Consider the following 24903-nt stretch of genomic DNA (forward strand, 5'->3'; position numbering starts at 1 on the left):
CCGCGCAACGAAAGGAAGATAGAATCGTTGCGCGCGTAAGAGCACCGGGCTCCGTCGCCCGAAGGTCCTCGATCGATCCTGTAGCATAATAAAAAAGCTTCCTTGCGGAGCGCGCGAGCGGTACAATTCGAGATCGATCGATCGGGGGGGAACGGGGGGAGATGCCGTTACTTGAAGATGCCGCGAGGGCGATACCCGATAGATTTTTGACAAATCCAATTAAGAGAGACGCGCCTCTCCCCCGACCGCTCTCGGTGCCGAGAGCGTGCGAGAGCCCGCGGTATCCTTGCGTTCGCACCGGTTCATTCTTCTCGACGAGAACCTAATTGACCTAAAAGGCGTTATCTGTTACTCCGTCTACGGGGAAACCGAGCGCGCTCGCGCGCCGTAAGGGCAACAGAACTATTGCCCGTTGTTGCCTTAATGAGGTCCAATTACTATCGGATGGGTCACTTAGTATGCGGTACCGATATTCCACGGTGTAGCGGGCATTAGTGGGACGAGAGGACGAGAGCAAGGGTCAACACCCCGCGAAGACCCTAAGCGCGGCCTAACGAGGACCTGATCGTCCGCTCTATCGCCGTCGTTGTTGTTTGTCGGTACTGTGAGTGCTCGCTCGCTCTCTCTCTCTCTCTCTCTTACGCGCGCACGTACGCACACGTATCGGCGCACGTGCGCAACCCGGAATCCACCTGTTGAATATTATTCGCTACCATGGCGATCCTCGCGACCAACACGCGGAAGCGAGTCGCGATCGAAACGAGATCCCCCCTTCGCCATCGTACTTTCCTGCGGCCGCGCGTACCCCGCATCTGTCCTGAGAAACCGACGTGTCCATTCTTCCGAGATAAGAATCTCCCTCCGGGGAGAGTAGTTTCACGAGAAAGAGGGAGAGAAAGAGGGAGGGAGGGAGAAGCGTAAAATAGGATGCAATTGATTCATTCATGAAGAAAAAAGTGCCCGTTTCTCAACTGAAGATGTCCGATTTCTTTTTAACTATTCCGCGCGAAGATTATCTCCCCGAACGCGGTGAAAATGAGAGCACACGATGCGCGAAATTCCAAAGCACGATCAGCGTAACGCCGCGCTATTTCCTGGATGGAGAATTGCACGATTTTCAATCTTAGATATAACGCGATATAAGGTTGAAAATCGCAGAAGTAACTCTTATAGTGGTGGTTGTAATGGTAGGGTTATACAATGGCTCTGATTACAATAGTTTTGGCCTTATATGTACACTGCCTTGCATGAACGGAATCCCATTCCGCAGGTGATATTGGAAATGTCGAATTAATTAATTAATCATTTCTAAATATTCGTGCATTATGGCCGCTACTTTAGAGCTTTCTTATTTCACGATAATCAGCAAACATAATGCCAACATTCGGGAACGATTAATTTCTGATATCACTGTCTGAGAGAATGGGACAGCATTAATGCACGGCACGTGGAAGATTGAAAATTATTATTAAAATCGTGTAATAATAAAAAGTTTCAATCCAGGAAATGGCATACATGACGCCGATTTTTACGTTATCACCCCATCGATACGTGATTATTATTTTCCAGGACGCGATTCGCTCTCGCCGAGGTGCGGAGAAGCATCGCCGAACGGGGACGATCCGGGATAATCGATTGGTCGTGCTCGAGTCTCTCGTCCACTTACGGATTCGAGCCGGGCAGGAGATTTTTTTCCCGATTGCTTCTTTCGCGCGAGCGCGCGCTCGCTTTTTCCACGTATCGTACTTTCTCACCTCTTTCGCTGACCGTGACGGCGGCGACGCCGGGTAAGCCCCACCACGTGTGCCTTTTCGTCTTCGCCATCCGTCATGGCTTATTAAGTTGCCTCTTCTTTAAACTGGAGTGCGGGACCGCGCATGCGGTACGCACGCACGCATACACGCCGATTCATCGCCGGCGCGTCACCGACTTTTACGACATCGCGAATTCCTCGCAGCAGGCTAATATCGGGTAGGAAACTACTTCCGTTCGTTTTTTGCTCCGAAGCTTGCCTTCCCCGCGAGGAAGACAACGCGCCAATAAATCACTGTCCCTCTCTCTTTCTCTCCCGCTCTCTTTGCCGCTTCCAGCGTCAAAATTGCGCCTCCGAGAAGGACCGATTTCATTTCGGGCCGATGCGCCGCTTCATCCGACCGATTTTTCGCTCGATCGTTTTCAGCCGTCGCACGAGGTCGCACGGGTAATTTCATAACGGAGGAGTGCGGTCGGGTTACTGGAAGACGCGACGGAACCTTTACGCTCGAGTTCGTAATTACACTTCGTCGCTCGGCAAACCGTGTAGAATTTGCATCGCGGACGTTACATAACACGCGCGACTCGGTGACGACGACGGCACGGGCGGACGAACGAAGGATCCGTTTCGCGCGGATTCACGGACGACGTCACCGTCGCAAAGTCCACGAACGCGAAATCCAGGCGAAACTGGATACTTTGCACGATCCAGTTGTCGAAGTTCTTATCTCCGGCGAATTCCCTTTCCCGGACGGTCTCGCGCGATTTCTTACCTTGCAACCCTCACAAGTGAACGCCCCGAAGTGGTAGCCCGCAGCCGGCTCGCCGCACACCTTGCACTGTTGGTTCATCTGCAATTATAGAAATTATACAAGTTACTCGAAGGATAAGAGATACGTCAGTCAGTCGGTCCGGCTCATCCTTGGAAGAATAAAGCGCTGCTGTGCCGACTGGTGGGGAGGCGAACCGGTTTCCTACGTTCGCTTCGATTTTTATTCCTCCCACGATATCTTACGGATGTTCGAACAGGATTTGGAGTATGAGAAAAATAGCTAGGAATATGGCGGAACTTCGATTATACGCGCTAACGCTAATAACGACGACGAGGAAGACGACGAGGAAAACGACGACGACGGAACGTTGAAGGAATCTCGCACGCCCCTAATTCCTTTTTTTCTCATTCCTTCTCTCTCTCTCTCTCTCTCTCAGTTGAATACTTTCGAAGTTACACAAACTCGGCGTAACGTTCCCGTAAAGCACCGCGATGATATATCGTACGAGAGCTTTCGATGTGTATGCATATGTATCCTTTCGCTCTCTCGGACTCGGCGTTCTTGGGGCCGGGGGGCCGATTAGATCTTCGGCCACGGGCCGTCTCTCGAAATGGATATCCGGGGAATCATTAGGTTCCCTTCTTTCCGAATCTATGTTTCCCCACCCTCTCTTAATGCTCGAATCGAAACCCGTTTTAACCCAGCGGCGCGTCATAAATCAGCGCTATCTATCCGACGAACGGTGCCATCTGCCCCGGGCAGCTCGCTGTCGCCGGGGCGAGGAACCCATTTTTTCGAGTAAACTGGAATAAAATTAGACCACCTGATGGCCCGATAAGGAAGTTACGGCCGGCGTTCCTCGGCGCGAGTATTTCGATCATCGAGAACGCGCGGTATAAAAATCTCCGATCCGAAATTGATACGGGGGGTGGGGGGAGGAGGGCGAAACCAGCCTGCCCCGGGAGTTTATGAATCGTCGCTTTATGGGACGTGTATCGCGCGCGCGCGATTGGAAACTTGCCCGGTCGTCGTGGTTACAATAAAACGATCGGGGTCGGTTCAGATCGCGATGCATCTCTTTCTCTCCGGATAACGGGCGTAAAAACGCGGGTTTATAGCTCACGGAGGGAAGGAACGCGCGTATCGGGGCGCAAATGAGAGGAAAGGAAGAGCGAGCCGATGGGATTTTAGCCGGAGTAGTTTACGCGGGGGACGCAAAAGTCGCCGACACTCGGCTCGTATCTCTCGCGAATGACGCCGCATTGCGCGCGTCGAGTGATACGATTGAGAGAGTGCGCGCAAAAAATTAACCGCACTCGCCCGCGAGCGCTCTCGCGGATCGCTTCGAGGCCGATGGGACCACCTGTGGATTCGTTGATTTAAAAATACAGCGGTCGGCCGTCAGACGAGCTTCCCCGAAAGGATGCTTTTTTTACGCGGGGACACTTTAACGAGAATTCAGAGTGACGGTAATTAGAGCTCGGATATATATATATATACGCGACCGCGTACGTCGTCGTCGTCGTCTAGTCGACTCTCTTTGTAATTGCGCTCCCGAAGAAAACGGACGAGCCTCGGGTTGACGAGCCGGCCGGGGAAAGGAGAAGGACGGACGATATGAGAAGGAAAGGAGAAGAGCCGGGGGTCCGCAGGTTCGTTAAGGTTTTCAAGTTTTTTCGCGAGGTGGTCGCTTAAAACGCTTGCCAACTCACCACTCCTACACGCGCGGGCTCCCCCCTTGAAGTGGAAGGCTGGTTCCTCCGGTCGTCGTCGCCGTCTTGGGCCGGCGGTAAACGCGCCTCGCGATTACCCTCCTCGATCGCCATCCAATAGATCAGACGCTGATTCTTGCAGGTGAAATCTTGCGTTCGGCAGAAACGGTCGTGGCAACTCTCTCAGGTCGAGCCGCTGCGATTCCTCTCGCGGTTGTAACGCACACCTGAAACACCGAAGACGAACTTCGTGACGGGCCGCCGAGAGCTGACACGAACGTTCCGCTAGCCAGTGTCGTTCTGACCACTTTCGGGTGATCGTTACACGACGATCGTTTCTGTGATCTGGATATCGATCTCGGTTAATAGCTCTCTCAGGGAGAACGAGGGGAAAGGTAATGTGAAATCTATTAGGGCTATCCACGACGGTGTGTAATTCTCATTAGACGATGTTCAACCGATTAGTCATCTGAAATTTTTCTAAATGCAGCGTCCGATATCGAGAAACGCAGAAAAAAAAAAGGGATAATGAAGTCATAAAATAATGATAATATAATAATAATATAACGATAATATAATGGTAATATAATGACGCGATGCGACGTCATTGCGAGCTAAGGCCAAGATGTAACCTCTCACTCGGAGATCCTTCCAAGTTTCTTCGCCCGAAATTTACGCACATGCGTCCTCTCTTGAAACACCTCCGGAAGATTTCCTCGCTCGAAATATTCCACGTCCAAACGGATCACGAACACCGACCGCTCTTACCGATATTCTTAATATACATACACACACATAGCCGAGAGAGTCCGAGAATCGGTCGGTCTAAGTGAGTCTAATAGTTCGGACATAGGGGGAGACCTAATACAAAGGTAAATAGAGCACGGGTATATATAACGGACCGCCACTAGATCGCGCGTGTCGCGGGGGCCGGCGAAGGAAAAAACGAACGAACGAAAGAACGAACGAACGAACGAACGAACGGACGGACGAACGAACGCAGGAACGGCGAGATGTGTATCGTGATACGAAGAAAACAATAAGCGCGAAAGGTCGGGACGCGAGGCAAAGGTCGAGACGCGAGAGCGTCGGAGGTGGAGCAATGGCGCGGCCGGCAAAAATCCCGTCGCCCTAATAACCGAGGGGAACGGAACGCCTCGAGGAGCGGCGTATACGTCGTGATTTGCAATAAATCACAGAGCGCATAAGTCAGGCCTGTCTGCGCGACGTTGCTCTGTATTCGCGCTCGTTCGCATAGCCGTAACCGGTAAACGGTACCATTTACGTGGCTTTGGAGCCTATTGATTTCGCGACAGGACTCGCGACGCGACTATTATCGATGGTAGTCCACGGAGATTAATGCAGCACGGCAAGGACGCGACATCGCCGTTACCTTCGAAGCCGTGTCGATTCGGAGAGCCCTTCTGCGCGCGCGATCGCGACGCCACCGTATAAAGGGAATGTTTCGATCAAGTTAAGACGCAGTTTTTTTGCGAAAAACGTTGTGAGTGCACGGAAAAAAATAATTCCGTGAATGTAATTAACGTAATTGTACATGTAATGAAATGTAATGAATTGTAATGTGATAAAATCGTCCACGATGGACGTGCGTAATCCCGAAATTTGAGAGAAGTAGGATAACATCCCGAGAAATCACAATCTCGAAAACTGGACAAAATCTCCCGAAATATCGCGGAAGAAAATAAGGTTACAACTTTGCGAAACGATACCAATATTTCGGAAGATTGTACCGGTATTCAGTTTTCGGGATCGTGCCTTTTCCGTCGCACGGACGAAAACTCGGTTGTCGGGACAGAATGATTCCTGCAGGAGGTATTCTACTCGATCGATACCTCTCACTTCGTCTCGGCCGAGTTTCAATGCAGCTGAATGCTCACACGAATATTCTCGGTCGCGGTGACAGAGATATCGTTTCTCGTCACCGAGTTTTCATCCGGTCCCTGGTATTCAGTCGCAGCGACTCAGCCGTTTCTTTTCTTCCGACTCCTCCAATCTCGTCGCCGGTGTCGTTGACTTCGACGCCGACGTACAACCACATTAACGTAATGGAACGCACGCGGAACAGGTGAAGCGGGAAAAGAGTGTCAACGAAAAGGGGCCCACGAGGCAGCCCGCACTGTAAACACGCAGCACCTCGTACCCCAGTTTCCATGAACAGAGTCAATATTTGCCCGGCACCGGGGCGTTAATGAAGTCGATCGCGTACTCCGCCGTACCCTGCTCCAGATATCGGCTTACGGGGTCACGAGGGTCGCGCACCGGGGTGGTACCGCTTCAGTGTCATCGTCGTCGTCGTCGCGTTAACTCTTCCCGCGTGCATCCTCACACTCGTCTACGCGCCCGTATACCTGCGGCGTACGGGGGCACATCGCAGTTTACGCGCCATTAAACACGAGTCCTGTGTGACGTTTATCCCTTTATGAGGCTTTTTTCGCTGCGTCGGCAGCGCGCTTCCTTTGTCGTCGTTGCCCCCTCGCCACTGTATCTCGCAACCCTTTCCCGGGCCCGCGGCGACTTCGCTCGATCGTCGTCGTCGGTCGCGGTAATCGTCCCCGGTAATCGACGGCGGAATTCCTCCTCTTTACGCGCGCGACATGCCCGACATCGTTCGGCACCGACGAAAATATTCGAGTTCTCTTGTGAGAAGAGAGAACACGATGTGCACTGATAGAAAATTATAGTTATTTTATATCATGATTATCGTTATTTTCGCCAAACACATTAATGTATATTTATAGTAATAGCAACACATACGCACGATTATTAACACTATAGTAACATTTACTAATTATTGAGAAAAATAGTTCTCATATTTTTCCGGTGAAAATAAAAGAAAAGAGTATATTTAGCGTCGAAATTAACTATAATTTTCTCACCAATGTATTCTTATGCTGCGGTTTACGACTTTCACTCACGATTTTGGCTCTGCTTCCGAAAACGCGCAACGATGGTCCGACCAAGTTGGGGCTTTATTGAATAATGAGACGCACACTGCGAGATACACCAGAGCAATTAAGTGCGGAGGCCTTGTCTGCTTCGACTTAACGACTCAGCTCGGTTGCCAGACCAAACTCTTCGACCGTTCGGAGACCACTCTATTAGTCAATCGCTCCAACGCGACGCTTTTCTTATCGGGACGAATAATCTGACGAATCACGTTCTAAGGACACGTGCTTTAGATGACGCTCGTCAAAAAAACGCAAAATTTCATCTCAACTGCGCTTCAACGTGAAGCGCGATTAGATGCGATCTCGCGAGGCGCGAGGAGCGCAGGAATCCGTACGAGCGGAAACAAAAAAGCCACAATAACGCGACGTTTATTGGACGGAGCGCGCGACAAATAGTTTTCTTGAACCTCGAGCCACAGTTCATATCAGTTCGGTCCCGCAGCGAGAGTCACAAGAAGACGATCACAACAGATACGGTAAAAAATGCGTATGATTTATATGGGTCACGGTGCACACGATGCGAAACACGGAAGAAAAAAGGATCTCGCGCGGAGGAGCGCCGCGGTTCGTACTCGCGACAGTTCTCCGGGGGAGGAGAAGAGAGGACGAGAGAGGAATCATTGTACAAGGAGGCGAGATAGAGTGAAGTATAGAGGAGAACTAATAAACGAGCGGGCCGCGCTACCGTTCGAAGAAGATGGACGATTTCTCGGACTCATTTCTCGAGTGTTTACCTCTCTCGGAGCGCGAAGATCCCTCGCGCGTATAATGGTGCTAATTTCGAACGCTCGTTCCGAACGGACGATACGGGGCAGCGGCGAAAGAGATCGCCCGTTACGAGAGGAATCTAGTTTTACGCGGTAATTTGCGCAACGGGCGCGTTACCGACTGTATAATCACTTTTCCGCGGCCGTTCGCAGGCGCGTCCGTCGTTATTCTCCGCGGCAACGAGAGTACACATTAGAAACCGCAGTTTGCGCGATATAATTAATCGGCGCGGTATTAATTCACATATTTATTACCGCGTTAAGAATGAGCACTTGATTACTGTCCGGGGTCTGGCGTGATGTACGGCCGGCGATTTTTCTCGGTACGTTAATGAGTTAATGAATCTACACGAAAGAACGGGGCGATATATCACCCGGAATACGCGGCGACGCGCTCGTCCCGAGGTGTACGCGCGCACCAAACTTCCTTCCTCGCGCCCAAGTCCCCCCGTCGAGTCCGCGCGATTCTCGATATTATCGGCGTTTAATTATGCGTGGCGGGATTATACACGCGAATAAATGCGTACACTGTGTATAATCGACTATTACCGGATTACATAAAGTAAACAGGATCTTGCGCGCGCACGAGGCAGAAAAGTGCTCGCGGCGAAGCGCCGACCGCGCGCGAGGAAGGAAGAGGAAGACGGGCGGAAGGAGATTTCGAGATGTGGCGCGTCGACGCGAGGAAAACTGGTTGTCCCGTCGCGAGAGCAGCGTCGGAATCTTCTTCCGGTTGTGAACGATAACGGTCGCTCGGCGAGGAAATTTTCCGGGGTTCGAACTTTGAGAATAGGCACGTCAACCCTTCATTCGCAGATTTATTTCTCGTTTATTGTTTACTTTGGCGCGCTGGTCTGCAAGACTCAAAAACTTCTTTGACACGATCTTATTTAAATAGTGGTAAATATGCAGATTTATAGTTTCGAGCGACAGGTAAATTAGAAAATTTTTCGTAATTATTATTTTTGAAACAGAGATAATTTAAAATGTAAGAGGAATGTGTCGATTTTATACGGAAAGAAGGATAAAACATTTTGCATGATTTGAGAAGAGAATTTTATGTTGATATGTATACATCGAGAAAAAAGTCTCGACATTTGCAGTTATAATCGTATAAGTGGAAGAATTATTATCAGGAGGACCGTTTTTCTAGTAAGCGTTACTATAATGTCGGTGATGACGATCTGATACTAATACATGAATATTGCTACTATTATTTTTTCAATTAAAGTCGAAAAAGAGATGTGCCGAAAACGACTGTAATTTTAGTAAGATTTTTCCTGATGTAGTAATTCAAGATTTAGCAATTATAGGATTTTAATTTTTCATTTGGGTCAATTTGATTCATGAGTGCCAAATGAAAATTGAAATAATAAAGTTTTGAATGCTCTTTCACGAGCGCGTTAATTTCTCAAAATATGATCTTCGAATGTGATATCGTTGTTCTCTTCGACGAAGAGGAAGATATATCCCCGTGGAATCGTGGACCCACGAAAATCCCGGAAAAGTTTTAGGAATGATGCGGGGTGCAACGTGCGTTTCGCGCAATTTGTATCGGCGTCGATGTATTTTTAACGATCCGTTTGATGGATGGTAACCGCTCATTCACGGGCGCGTCGGTCGAATCCTTGAAAAATGATCCTGCGCATCGGCGTGCACACATCTCAGCGGGAGTATATAGACGTAGTGATGCACCGATATATGGGGTGTATCGAAAACAACGCGTTCTAATAGAGACGTAAATATTTGCGAAGTCAGAACGATGGTTAATGCGATACGAGGAAACGACTCGTTCTCGAGTCGGGAACGAATACGTCATTCTTTGCTAATCAAATGTCAGGAACGCAAACGTACAGCGAACTTATAATTCAGAGATGAAGTCACGTATATTCTCCTCACTTCGACGAGTTACAATTAACTTCGACTCAAAATTATAGTCTTAAGGTTTCGGGAGAAACCTGTTTTCCCCCCCATTTTCCCGTGGATTTCTTCCGGTTTTTGCCCCAAAGGTACAAAAATCCGTTTAGAAAAATTCACGTGCTTTCGATGAAAACCTGCCCACACATTTACCCCCTTTTCCGTAAAGAAGGTGAAAATCCAAAAACTCCGCGGAGAAATTGCGAAGAAACGGGGGTTTTTCCGAAACTTCAAAATTACACTCATAACATCGGGCGCCGATGGAGAACCACAAGTCGACGATACTCAACGGGACTTGGGCGGAACTTTTAATACACCCCGTATATGTATCGTCCGCGAGCATATGGCAGGGTGGATGGCGGAGTTCCTTTTTCGGTTAATACGTTTTCGCGATCCACAATGCGCCCGGCCGGGAGCCAAAGACAATTAATAACCTTCCGCAGGATCATTTATCGCGACAGTTTAGCCTCGCGTTAGAGGAACGAGCTCGTCCTCTAGGCAGCGGAGCGGCGCACCGGCGGGCGCAGGTAGCCGCCTCGTCGTAGACGACATTGTCTGCCTCCTCGAGCCGTGACCGATCCGATTTTTAACAGCGATTTTCGTCCGCCACTCGAGTCGCTGAGAGAGAAAGAGAGAGAGAGAGAGAGAGGGTCAATCGAGAACGGTCGCGCGCGCGCGACCCTCTCGCACTTGTGGGAATCGCGATGGGTGCTCCACGGAAGCACCGTGATTCGTTATGCCCGCGTATATACGTCCTCGTGCATGCGAATGCGTCGTCCGTGTGCACGTGCAACGTCGCGCTGCTGCTCTCGAGCCGCGGGAGCAGCTGCTCCTCGCGCGCAGGATGCGTTGCGAGCGGCACGTTTCGCAGCGCCGAATGAATATATAACATCGGCGGAATGCGCTGATGATAAGGAAGGAGGAAAAGCAAAGAATAATCCGACGGAATCCTCGGCGGAAAACAAATCAACCGTCACGTTATCGATCCACCTCTCGAGTCGCAGATTAACCGTGATGGGGAGAAGAGAGAAGGGGAGAACACCGGACAGCGAGTTCGGAATCCTCGTGAATAATTCTTCGCGAAACGTGAGTGAATAAGGAATCGAGAATCCGCTGTTCGCGTGCGTCGCGAACATCGCATGCGTCGATAGTGACTAAGCGGCGATCCAGATCCGCCAAATAACGTACCTCGCGTGACGGCGAGACTTTGCACGGTCATCTAAATCGTGATGCGTGTGATGATTTACTCATACGGAGTCTCAGCGCGTGTCGACACATCGTAACAGAGCGTCTTTCAGTTTCTTGCAACGCGGGACAAAACGAGACAAAATCGCGAAACTCTCGACTAAAAATAACAAATTTTTGTTAATCCTCTAATGGTAAGCTTGGGGTCGGATCCGACCCCATGCTCTGTTTCGCTCATTTTTCATCTAATTAATGTACAAAATGGATGAAAGGAAGCAAATAATAACATGAAACTTTTCCCTCTGGTTATTTATAGGTGAAAAAATAAAATAAAGTTTATGAAGTGACTTTAAATAATCGCGATAAAACATTTGGAGGAACGCTTTGACCTTCTGAAAATCCACCTTAGCGTTAGAGAGTAAATTATAACTCCAAATCCGAATAATCTATTGCGATCCTGAGATCGCGACTTTCAAAGTAAATCCCGAGTCCCGGACGAAAATCGTATACTGGGTGGTAGCCTTCGACGGAATTCGTTAAATAACCTCGTGTTGCAGGAAGAGGGGGAACGGGGGGTTCGTTCGAATAAAAGCTCCGGGTTTTATATCTGTCTTCTGCTCGCTCAGAGACGCGCGCGCGAGAGACCGGTACGCCTCGACGGTGCAATTTAATCTCCCTTTATTTGGCGATTAAGCGCGCCACCATTGATTTATAATCTCATAAAAGGCCGAAGGCACGGCCCTGTAACGACGCCGGCAATATCGCCAACCGAAAGAGCATCTGGAGGCTCTCTCTCCCGTGTACGCGCACGTGTGCATGCTCGCGTAAGCCGAGCGATATAAACGTGATTTCCGCGAAGACAACATTCGAGACTTCGCGCGGAATCTCGCCGAGGAAATATCCCGAAGAAAGCGCTAAACTCACCCCGATGACACGCGTCGAACAATACAGTGCATTATTCCGAAAACAAAAATCCATTAAGATATAGTTGTATCGCAGTGCCGTATGTTCAGTAGCGCATCGAGGAGGCCGCTCATAAATTTAATCTTTATTAACCAAAATTACGTTCTTATATATTTATATCACTAGCTAAATAATAAATGTTAATTTAAAGTTGAAATAAACGTATACACACAATATTATAAATATGAAAATATTATTTCTTATTTTTCTAACTAATGATATTTTTATGCATTAATTGATCTAATAGAGATGCATAGATAATAGAAAGAAGTATATATGTGTTTAAATATGTGTACATGTATATTATTATAATTTATGAACTTTACACCGTTGTATTTTTTAAACAAAATGGCCGATAATTTTGAAATTTTTGTATAATTTCTCTATATTGTTCCTTAATAGATCACAGTAGTTTTTCATTAAAATTCTAAATACGGCTTAGAAAAAATAAAAAAATAGAAATTAAAGATAAGATATTAATCTCAGGGAATACGTAAAAAAAGTATCATCTTTATACCAATATCTCAGCTTCCGAATGATCTGCTGATAATTGCGCCGATAATTAGATCATATTTTAATCTATATACAGTGCAAAAGTTTCAACGAATTCTTAAGAAGTGATTTTGTGCTGCAACTATCTTAAGCCCGTTCGAAACGCGCGTATCGTAGCGCTCGAACGGATATATCCGCGACTGTCTTCATCCGTCGTCCTTGCCCGCACGGCGATAAGACGATCCAATTGTCCACTCAGCGCGACCGTTCCTCAAAGATACATCGTCGTGCAAACGGAAGCGGGGTCGAGTGTGGATCGTTGTACCGCGCGAATCATTGTCGGGCGAACACAAAGAGCATCGGATTAGATTAGAAAAGTAACGGGTAATTTGCGTGCACACCGTTAAACGCTCCTTTTGAAAGCCTTACGATCCGGACGGATGAGATAAGGAGCGACATTTCCATGCCCTCGCACGTTTCACTCGAGGCGATCTCTCTCCCTCTCTCCCTCCCTCTTTCTCTCGTTCTTCGTCTCTCTTGCACGCTCTCGCGCAGCTGCGGCGTTTCGCTGATATCGCGACGAAATATTTTCTAATGTTCACGTTGCAACAAAGAGAACGCATCCCGCCGTGCCCCCCGCCCCAGAACTTGGTCAACTCTTTCACGCCGACTGAATGCGCGCTCGAAGATAACGACGACGAGGACGAAGAAGCCGCTGATCTGCAAAAACGGGCGAGCGGGTTCGCGCGCGCTGAAAAATTTACGACGCGCTTTTTCGTCGGATTAAACGCGACGTGACCACCGCGTGAGAGGGTTGGAGATCTGTGGATATACCGGATTCTTAATCGAGTATTCCACCTATGTGCCTCGCCGCCACGATTAGGTCAGGGCCTCGGGCTCCGTTCGTAGAATAGGACAAAAAAGATAATACGCGTATTTGTCACGACTCTCGGTACTTCCCGCGGCTGATGCGGAGGGTAGCGAGGCAAGAAGCCGGCAAAAAGGCGTTAAGTCAGATCACGACCCCGTGACGACAACGAGCGACTTCGGAAGGGGTTAATATGCAAATGAGGCGCGACGTTCAGGTCAGAGAGCGAGAGACTATGACGCTTAATCTTGTGATTTATCTCGCAAAAATCTGCCGATTATTCTCTATCCCCCCGTTTTCGTACCTTTTTGCAATCGACTTCTTTCTCATTTGCATCAAAAGCCACGAGGAGGTAGGATAAATATTATTTGTCAATTCTCTCGCTCTTTTGATGTCGCTTTCTCATTATCTTAATCTTCGAATAACAAGGTAAATATAGGTCAGATCCGACTTGTAGAAGCATTTTGTAGTTTATTCAATTAATTTTTTCGACCAGGCACTTTTTGTGCTCAAAATAAGTTGGAGAATATTTGAAAGTAAATAAAATATAACGCTTCTCAAACACGTACGCGGAAGTATCGGAACATAGATCCGATCCCGGACCCCGAAAGTCAAGGCCGTATTCATTGATAAACAGTACCCTTTCCTTTCCGTTTGCGCGGTAAACAGGATGGCCCGGGGCGATCGGCTGTCTAAAAATATCGATTGTCAGCCGTTTGTCGAACGTTTCATCGATGAGCCGTTTTGCGGGAGCCAGCTCACCGCGAGAGCAACGGCAACGCAAGCGCGCTTGCGGCTCTTTTCGCGTGACCCGCCGAAATGAAGACGCGTCCCTGAGGAGAGCGAGCATGCAAAACCCGTTGCGCTAGTGCACGCGTGCACGTGCGTGCGCGATGCGCGCGGATCGCGAGGAGGAGAGAGATCATCGCGATCCTCTTGGCGGGCCTCTGTCTCGGGCGCAGAGCTCGCACGGGCATACAAGTGGGTAATAACCGTATGAAAGGGTAACAAAGGTGGCTGACGCACCGCCGCGGTGAAAGAAGAAGAAAGCGGAGCAAACGGTGAGAGGCGCGCGCGCGCGCGGGCAAGGGAGAGAGCAATAAATATATTTTGACATGGGAGAGTCTCGCCGGCGGTCTCATGCATAATAATTGTAACGGTCGGTCTCTCTCGCACTTACGGTAACAATGTACGCTCGCCGGAGAAGTGTCGTCGTCGCCCCGGGGTCCTTTGTGTCGCAGAATTACTATATGGGCTACATACCAGTAGGCAAATATTATAGCAACAGGCGTCGGGACGAGGGGTGACGGTAATGTTTTCATTTGACGCGACTAACCTCGACTAACCGCACGTGAGAGATCACACACCGGAGTCCGAACCCCGTCCGTCCCCCTCTACCCTTCCCTTCCCTCTCCCCCGCTCCCCACCACTCGGACATCTCGAAAGCACAAAAGCCATAAAAGCTGCCTAGGGGCGTGTCGGAGGGACGAGCGTGCCTTTGCCGACGTTGTCGATGACACGTGGACGGATACAAACAATATGAAATCTACGCCCGACTTTATTCGCCCGCCTTATGTTTGATTAAAAATGGCGCAGGGGTCGATCGTTAAATCGAGGCCATCGGCTGGTAGCTAAAGAAACCGAATTCGCCGAGGAAAAAAAAGAGAACTTTCTAAGCGAGCGTAAAATGCGACTAATAATTTTATCACGATCGTAAGAGAATATTTACGAACGAATGAAAAAGATTTTATTCAATTACGAATATTTTATGCGTTTACCAAACATTTTTCTCACGCGTCTTTTAAAAATTTGTCACGCATTATTTTGTGCCTTACTTTTTTCATTCTTTTTTCGATATAATCTTCCCATATCACCGAAAAAAAAAAAAAGAACAAATCTCGAGTCTCTATCGAGACTATCGCGAAACGCGCTATCTCGCGATGAACACGAAGCGGTGGCCGGAGACTTCGACGCCCGGCGCGCAGTGTCCGCCGAGAGATTTAAATGCCCGCAGTGGGCGTCGCATGCAGTGCGGAGCAATATTACTCACTCTAATTGATGATCGGCGTCCGCGGCAGTGCGAGTCCGCTTGTTTTTCTGCGAAATCACTAACTCAACGAGACGAAAGCAGTCCTCGAAACGACCATCCGAGTCCGTTGACACGTATTACACACCGTTTATAATTGTTCGAGGAATAATCTACTTGTGTCTACGCTCCGAATTTCACACACTGGTGCCGTTGCCTCGTCCCAGAGAGTCCTTTTGCGAGAAAATCTCTCGTTCACTGCCTCAACCGTCGCTATTTTCGAGATATTCGACTATTCCCGGGTGTGAACGATCAATCCCAATTCTGTCCCAGAGGACTGTCACTGATGTCCTAACGGTCGCTTCGATTGTTGCCACTGACTGCACCCGAATGCGACATCGAATGTACTCCGCGCAGCTCGTCCGGTTTCTGTCTATTTTTTTCTTTCTCTCTCCCTCCCTCCCTCTATCTCTCTCTCTCTCTCTCTCTTCCTCTCTCTCCCTCTTCTCTCGAGCGCCTACTATTTCCCCGCTGTATCCTCGTGATTCTTTTTCCTCTACCTCTTTTCCTCCCACGTCGCTGCCTCGTGATCGTGATTGTGTACACGCGGCGCCTCTCTCTCTCTCTCTTTCTATCTATCTATCTATCTATCTATCTCTCTGTCTCTCTCGTACGTACGCGAGTGACGGTGCGACTACGACGATGGACGAGAAAGGACTGATGCTTCTCGATCAGGGCGACCTGTTCGACTGCATCACTTGAGAGCCGTGTTGTACGGAACTGTACCTGCGAACCCCGTGTAGTAAGAGCCATCTGGAGAGCCTAACCATCGGTTCAGGCCTGTACCTGTGGTGGGCCCGCCAGCGATCCTCGTCGTGACCTGATTGGCTGAGCAAAGAGTTCGCGGCGGTACCAAGTCTGTTCAGTGCCACCCATCGGTCCCCACTTTGCAGACTTGTTGTTGCTTCCACCACTCTCGAATGTCCTGAGCCTACCTGCCTCTAGATTCTGGGCAATGTATCGCGCAGCCGATGCACGTTCCCTCGCTCGCCGACTGCAACGGTGGAAATGCGGCCTGCCCAACGACGAATGAGTATTCGCTTATTCCAGGCGCATTCGGGACGTGCTTTTTTTCTTCTTTTTGCTGATAATAATTCCATAGCAATGTAGGCTAAGATTATTGTAAAATAGGTCAGGACTTGTGCATTGGAAAAAGGATTTGATAATAAGTACTAAAATTTGGCAAATATTTGGTCGGCAAATATTCACAAAATTTTAGTACTTATTACCAAATCCTTTTTGCAGTGTAATTTCAAATGATACCTGACTTTTCCTTCAATCACGTGCACGCAAAAATATCTGCAACTATGAAAATGTGAAATGCCCCAAGGATGACACGTATTGTTCTCAAAAATCATAATCTTGAAATTTGGATATTAGGACAATTTCCCGAAAAGTCGTAATATAGAAATATGCGTACCGAGAGATAATCTCCTAAAAAATAATTTTTCCGAAATATTATAACTTTTCGAGAAATTGCTCTACTTCTTAAATTTTAGTGCATTTTTTTTGGGACAATGCTTGCCCATCTTCCAAATCGCTCTGCTTATCTGTCAATCATTATTTCATTGCAAAAGATGATATTGTCATTTTGAAGTATTTCCTTAGTTTCGTTAGTTTCCAGTGAAAAAAGTTATAAGACTAAACTATAATACGAATAATTAAATAATTAGAACAAAATCGTCAGTAATCTCATTGCACAGTAAAAAAATTTTGTGTTGAAAATGGTTCACTGAAATTTTTGGGTTACTTTATATTGACAGGTTTTATTGACAAGCAAACATAAGAAATACGTTAAAAAATATACATATATATGTTAAATGAGGATACATTCATCTTGTCAAAATGTATTATTTTTTAACATATTCACTTTGTTAAAGTAACACAAAAATTTCAGTAGACCGTCTTTAACACAAAATTTTATACTGTGTATTAATCCTTTAAAGTGCGCCACTTTGCATATATGCAAAACTATGTATTGATGCTAAATCTCCTGTCCTCGTTGAATTTCGAAATTTAAATGCACATGTTTGCATATCTGCAAAACACGTCGTTCAAATGTACTTCGCATTTTTATTGCTAAATGTTGCCGTTGTTCAATGTTTCTGTTTTCTTTACAGTCGAGCGTTAAATTAGCAGCGTGTCAGTGAGGTTTTTGTTGTTTTAATAAAAGAGCAATAATATTGCATATATTCATGTTGTGTTTGATTTTATATAATATTTAGAGTTTTCTGTCTATGTATCTGAATTAAAAACAGCAAGTTTCTTGTTTCTTCGCTATTTATCTACATCTACAGCTTGTTTCTTCGCTATTTATCTACATCTTTTTGTTTAAATATACAAACACTAAATATTTGTCAGTAAAAGGCCAGATATACAAAACGAATCTTTAAAAAAATTTTTCCAAACTCCTAAAGTAAAAAACTATTGAAAAAGAATTGAAATTTTAAGAAAGAAGGGCATATTAAAAAAGGATTAAGAGTGATTTATTTCAACCTTTCTAAGATAAACTTTCCTATAGCTCTAACGGGTGAAAATGCTAATATCGTTTTCAGTAACTCAAAAAAAATAAGGTTGCATATAGATTTTAAATTATACTCTCTAGGCAGAAATCGGTTAATTTTAGCTATCGTCCTTCATCCGTGAGCACAGGCAATTCTTGGACGAAAATTCTACATTGCGATGTTTCTTCTCAACGTAATCGTGATACAGGAAGAGTTTTTCTTTTCAGAAAGATTTTTCCGGAAAAACAAGGTTTATTAATTTATTAATGATAGCTCAAAGAGTTTTTCTGATCATCCTCTATTTATTTCGACGCCGTATTTCAGGTACTTCCGTCATCGGAAAAGCTTGCGTTATCTTGTACGAGAATTCTCGCGGGTATATTACACGCTCTAATATCCGTCTCATCGGTAAATACGTCCGATACTTTTTTCATTATTACTACGTAATCCAACAGATTTTCCACGCAAGGCATTTTTCCTGGTGGAAAAGTCGAAGGGTATTTTCACAGTTTCGCGACATATGCCGAAGATCAACGTTTTTATAGTTATATCATCGTTTTTCTCGGGCAAGATTTCCTCGTCGCTATTTCTGGCGCATACAAAGCAGCTATCTCTCTCTCTCTCTCTCTCTCTATCTCTTTCTCTCTCAAGACGCTCCAGAATCCAGCTGCGGAAAAGCCGAGGCGAGTCTTTTCGCGGCTCGAGCAAAGGCTCTTTACGACGCCGATGCTGGTTTTATTTGCGTATGCTAAATGGTGCACACGCGCACACCCGCAGTTTCCACGGCGGCTAATCACATCGCAAATAACTGTACAGCAAGCGGCACGAGGCCCTCACCGTAGTCCGGTCGCATTCTACGACACACGGCCGGTTCATACCTTCTCGCCGACTATGTATTAGAACCTGATCCGTAGTATCGCACAACAATACGATTCTTTTCTACCTAGCTTCGACAAATGCTCCAATTTCGCCGTAGATCTCGTACCACCCGGGCACGTCTTTCAGTCGAGCATTGTGCTTCGATAATTAACTATGATCGTCGCTTATGTCCCCATTCTTCGAAATTCGACATGGTCTCATTCGACTTTCATAGTTCGTCGATCAACAGGATCGGCTACGAGACCGTTCACGGTAGTTTCAACAGCTGTTTGTTTGCCCGTCGCATTATTCGGACCTTACACGTGGGCCTCACCGCGGACCCTCGCCTCCTCGAAGTAGCGGACTGCGCGCAAACACACGCGCCTTCCCGGGCGGCCTACCTACTTCCGAGCACGTGTAATTCGGTCGCTAACACGCGGGATAAAGGAGGATGTAAAATATAGGACGAGTTCTCGAGAAAAATGACAGGCGTTATTCGCTCAACCGGCGGATCAATTAGCGCGCAAGCGTGATAAATACATCGGCAGTTCCTCGTCCGTTCAGATTTCCCTCACTTGCCTCTTACCGTCCGATTTCTTTGCGTGGCACCATGGGCTAGTTTCGGTCGTCTTTGTAAAAGTGTGAAGCATAGCACAGGTTAACATGATGACCGTGCGCGCTGCGTGAACCGAAGTCGAACTCACGACAAAAGGTGCGGTCCTTTTTTCGAAGTGCCTGAATTTCTCGACCACGCGGACGGATTAGAAATTCAACGGGTTATGGGGAGAGAAAGAAAGAGAAAGAGAGAGAGAGAGAGAGAGAGGGAGAGAAGGGGGAGAGAGAGAAGAGAGAAAAGGAGAAGCTGAGCGACCCAATAAAATGTCGAAGGACGTCCGGGGGCGACGATGGGTCGCGACGCAGGACGGGGCGAGGACGGCGCTATAAATTAAGGAAGATGTCCACCCGTAGAAATTAAACCATAGGAACTGGTTTCGAACGTAAAACACAGAGCGCCCCTTCGCTTCTCGGTCCTTCTTTTCCTCCGTTCCTTTACCTCTGCGTAGCTCTTATACTCTTTCTCTCTTTTCTCGTCTTACTGTCTCTTTTGCTCTTATTCTCTCGCTCGCTCGCTCCCTCGACTATCCTCTACGCTTGTTGTGACCGCTTCCTTTTTATTCTTCTCATCTCCCACTCGCGCCCTTTGTCTTTCTCCCTTCACACTCCCGCTCACCGAGGTGCGCGTCCCGGATCATCCATCTCGCGTGAACTCGATTAATGATCGATCTAATTTCACCGAAATAACGCGTCCGATATTAGGAGGAAAACTATTAGTACATTTAACGCTTGAAAAGAAAAGCAATTGTCACGCGACGGACGAACACGAGGGAGCCCGAGTCGAAATTTTGGCCCTATGTTAAACCTTTAATTCTACAACATAATAGGAGCTAAGTAGTATAGTAAATTAGGTTCAATTTCAATTCTAATAATATAATATAACTCCTACTTTGATTCTGATGATGTCTTAAATTTCCATTTTTGCTGTTTTAGCGTTGAAATAGGACGATGAAGGTAGCGTTAAAATTCAATCTGTAGAATTAAAGGTTCAAAAGAGAAGTTAAAAAGCATCAATATCATCAAAGTAGGCTTTCATTAGTCTATAGGTCGTCTAAGTAGACGCAAACTGTCCACACTCGTCAAACACAGTTAACTGGTTAAGAGCGTCAGAGTAGCATCAGAATTCCGACTCGGGAGATGCGCTATTCTTGAGGAAACTATTTTCGAGAGCTGTATTTCGTTACTCATGCTGATCGCGACGGTGAGAAGACGAGCGACGCTCTCTGTGAAAAAGACTGCCGTAAACACGTCGATGTATGGCAACAAGAGAGGCGCAGCAGACACCGTCAGATTCGTGATCAATTGGCCGCGCATAATCCGGATGTATCTACGCGTTCGGCCGTCCGTTCCTTTTTGTCTGTCGCAGTCGCGTCCCAGTATACGTGCTCGCTCATGTAGAAGCCCTTTCGGAGAAGGCAGATGGGACTAATATGAACTCGATTCTGCCCCCGATATATGAACTCATTCTTTCGAAGGTGTCGGAGCTGCTCATCGACACGGAAACAAACGAGATTTATCGTTCCGCGCGCGTCTCGGTACCCCCTTGCCGCCAAAAACGGCTCTCTATCATTCTCTTTCTTTCTCGGCCGATCGCTCTGAACTAGCGCGCTCGCACGGAGACGTTAGCGCACAAGAGACCAGGAAAAGGAACGAGGAAAGTGATGCGTCAGTTTACGCGGTAGGCGTTTTATTTCTGCCCGTGAGTATATATCGGCACCGGATCCGAGTAATTGGAATATGACACGATCGATGTGTTAGTCCGCGGTTAGCCGCTTAACTTAATCATTTAGCAGAGATAAATCGAGTCGAGAGGTGAGGAAGTAAAAATTGCTGGTCATTTGTCGGCCTATGATTATGCGACGCTTATTACAACGAAGGCGAGAGATGTACGCTAATGTGAGCGTGTGGATCTTTTTAATAAATATACAATCCGTGTTATGTAACGAAGAGTGTGATTATATATCCTTTAGCGTTATGTATCGGGGAGAGCGAGCAGAAACGACGGCGGACGACGGCTTAGAAAACGATTCGCCACTTCGCGTCCGTGCTCTAAAACCGCGCGGTCCATTATTTCCAGCTACAGCTCATAAATCTCGGAATGGTATACGCACTCGTAAACATAAAGTGCAAAGGTGTGTTTTCACGATCGAGAGCCCACTAAAATCCCGGTGACAGTGATATCGGCTATCGCGGCCTCAGACAACGGGAACACTCGTAAACCTTCCCGCGCGCGCGCGCGCGCGCTCGCGCGGAGCACGAATTTCGCGCGTCGCGATCGTATTTCCCCCGCTGAATTGGCCGCTTGGTAAAAATACGATCAGAGATCGAACGTAACGCACGAGAGAGAGAGAGAGAGAGAGACCCTTGCGAAATAAATTAGAATAAAGAAATTACGGCCACGATCCCGCGGTAATTCTCGCGCCGCGCTCTCGAAGGAGCGAGAAAAGGAAGACCGGGAGAAAAAGAAACGCGTGGTTGCCCGTTGTAAAATCGGGATCGTCTCGCCGGGCGACGAAACTCCCTGAAAAACTTCGCGCGGGTCGGGGATCCGCCGCCCGAAATCGTGAAGCCGGGCATTATTAATCTCGCCCGCGGCCGTCGCCTTTGACAGCGATAAATAACTTAATAAGAGATACTTCGCACACTAATAACGAACGACGATCCGACTAATGTCGCGGATAAGAGACTACACGGAGCGAATCCCGAATGCCCCCGCGCCTCTTTTTCGCGAATGAAAAAGTGTCCCCGCCAAATAAGGCAGGTCCGCGGAGAGACGGATGGGGTTAACGGCTTTACGAAAGCGCGATCGTGCGGCGGGATTTCTCGAGATAAGATGTATGATCGCTTCTAACGAAGAGAGAGAGAGAGAGAGAGAGAGAGAGCAGAGTGAGAGACGCAAAATGGAGGTGCGACACAGGCTCTAATGCCCTTTCGTATCTAAGCCCGGATCCTAGAATGATGTATTCGTCAGGGAGGCGTCGCGCATGTGGAGAGAAGCGCGACAAAAGCCGCGCCGCCTGAGAAATTAAGCCGCGACGCGCACGTCGGCGTTCGCGACGTCGCGAAAAAGTGGCACGGCATTCGCGAGATTTCAAGAACGCGATGGCGACGCGGCGCGGCGCGCCGAAGAACACCGGTGCCGCTCTCGGTCTCATTAATCGAAAACGCAGTGCGGAATGTCGCGAGAGCGAGTGAGCGAGCGAGCGAGCGAGCGAATCGGACGTTTCTATGCTGCAGCGGCCGAGTGAAGGAACGAGCGAGCGAGCAGGCGAAGGAGCGACGCGACGGCGTGCGAATCGTCGTCGTTGCCGTAATCGATTACCGCGAGAAGATTATTAAACATAGTCTCGGTCTCGTCGAGCGAAGAAATCTCATCCTACGGCGGGAGGTCAAAGGGACACAGCCGAGGCGACCGCCTTCGTGAAAACTCTCGGTGGATCTTGGCGAGCTGCTTCTCCGAGTGGAAGGGACATTGGCGGGGAGCAAGTAGAGAAATTGAGGTGCCATAGGAAAAAGGAAGGAAGGAGTTTTTTTTTCCCAGATATTCCTCTTACCGTGTATAATCGTGGGGGAAACAGTAAGAAAGGGTTAAAATGAGGAAGAAATGTTTCTCTTTCTTTTTCTAGAGGCATCTTACGCTCCGAGACGGAATAAATCCATTCTGGAATCTCATTTAAAAGTCCGTCAAAAGTATTTTCGTTAGTTTTAACTGTGACCTTTTGATCTATAAAAATTCTGACCTGTAAAAATTCCCTTCGGATTCTCGCTTGCTTCTGGTGTCTTGTCTGCGCTGGTTTCGCTCGGAAATACATATGAGACGTCTGCAGACGTTTGCGTGCAAGAAATAAAAAAGTAAAATAAGAAGATATAAAAATCGGAAGAACCGACAAATAAATAATCAAACTCGATCATCTACAATGTGTACAATCTGAAAAAAGAAACGTCACATTATCGTGAAATTCGTCGAGATGGAATTGAAACGGAGAAGTTAAATCTGTCCTATTTTCGTTCCAACGGATTACAACGAAGACATATGAAAAATAAACATATAAAAGCGCATACATTGAAAAATGGATTTAGTTGGATTTATCTGATAATTGACAATAAACCAGAAATTCCGTTTCTTCCGAACCAAGTTCATTTTTCAGTGTAACAATAGCGAGCGATGTAACAATAGCACAATGACTTATGAATTTTGAGGTAAAAATTCTTTCATATTTCAAAACGGAACAAAAATGAAGGGTAGAACAAAATAGAATGAGCATCGACTGTCCTAGTAATCGTAAAAATTGAAAGCAGCAATTGCTTTGTCATTCAAGGATATTCAAAGGAGGGCTGATCTGACGTGGTCATCGGTATGTGAAAATTGACGCAGGTCGGAAAGGTCGGTCCCAATTCACGGGAAAAGGGAAGAAAAGGGAATATCGTTCACGTGCCGCTAAGAACATTTCGGCCGAGATCTACGGTGTTCGGAAAATGTCTCAACGATTATAAATCCTATTAGGATTTCTTAAAGCGCGTTTTTCCTGTTAACGCCTAACTGGCTTCTGTAATCCGTTCGACCCTCGACCTTCGTGTAAATGGTATATGTCTCTACCCGCCCCTGTGGCCGATTTTCCTTTGCGAAGGACGGTTTGCCGACCGACAAGACAGATCGCGCCGGGACAATTAGAGAAATCCGGTTTACGGGGCAACGTGATCGCGGTCTGTAGTAACGATTCGCGGAAACGGATAATTTCAACGGTCCTGTGGGGATTGACAGAAAACTCCGGTCGCGCCGTGATCTCTCACGAAGATCAATAGCGAGAGTGCTTGCCGATTGTAACAATGCTTCGCGGAAATCCCGAAGATATGTGCGATTAGCCGGCCGATTGTCAGCCAGTTTGTATTTAGACGATTATTAGTTCTTACGAAGCCTCACGGGTGTAGGCGATAACGATGTGTACAGATATTATTAGCATATTTAATGCAGTATCCCAGTATCTCTGCAGTTAATAAATAACACTGTCTATACATCATATCGCGAGATATCGCCGACGATAACCTCTCTATTTTATATCCCGGCTGTTTATAATATTCACGCCTGTGCATTGTTGTGTAATACCACGGCGTGGTTCGCGGCACACTTATCGCACTCGCGCGCATGCTGCAACGATGCCGAATCGATTCGCGAGATTGATCATGATCGATCGTCCTCTCACGGAGATATTTCGTCTGGCTCTCCGACGAGGGTGGAAAGAAAGGAGGGGGTAGGGGAAAAAAAGAATCGGCCCTGTCGGAGCGCACACGGTGGCGTATCGATTTCGCAAGGGCCGCAGCGGAGGAGGAATTATTTCGATCGAGCCGCGCGGGGAAACAGGATCTCTCTCGCCGTGCGTCCTTCGGCGGGGATCTTCTCGCGGAAAGGGCGTAGGCGAATCTTCGATCTCGAGAGCCGCTGGA

At 47.5% G+C, this 24903-nt stretch overlaps 1 protein-coding gene across 1 annotated transcript in view; it reads right to left on the reverse strand.

Annotated features, from left to right (window-relative positions):
* The window catches only part of LOC106744482 (zygotic gap protein knirps-like), a 40568-nt gene extending 24675 nt beyond the window's left edge, over positions 1 to 15893 (reverse strand). Inside the window, exons 1-3 of the mRNA XM_014619307.1 lie at positions 15449 to 15893; positions 4238 to 4464; positions 2526 to 2603 (exon numbers count right to left, since the gene is read on the reverse strand). Of these exons, the coding sequence (XP_014474793.1) occupies positions 2526 to 2603; positions 4238 to 4351 (192 nt within the window). The 5' untranslated portion in view covers positions 4352 to 4464; positions 15449 to 15893. The remainder of the gene's footprint in view (positions 1 to 2525; positions 2604 to 4237; positions 4465 to 15448) is intronic.
* Between the last annotated feature and the right edge of the window lie 9010 nt (positions 15894 to 24903).

This window comes from Dinoponera quadriceps, unplaced genomic scaffold, assembly GCF_001313825.1.
Source record: "Dinoponera quadriceps isolate SergipeBrazil2010 unplaced genomic scaffold, ASM131382v1 scaffold777, whole genome shotgun sequence".
Classification (NCBI taxonomy): Eukaryota; Metazoa; Arthropoda; class Insecta; order Hymenoptera; family Formicidae; genus Dinoponera; species Dinoponera quadriceps.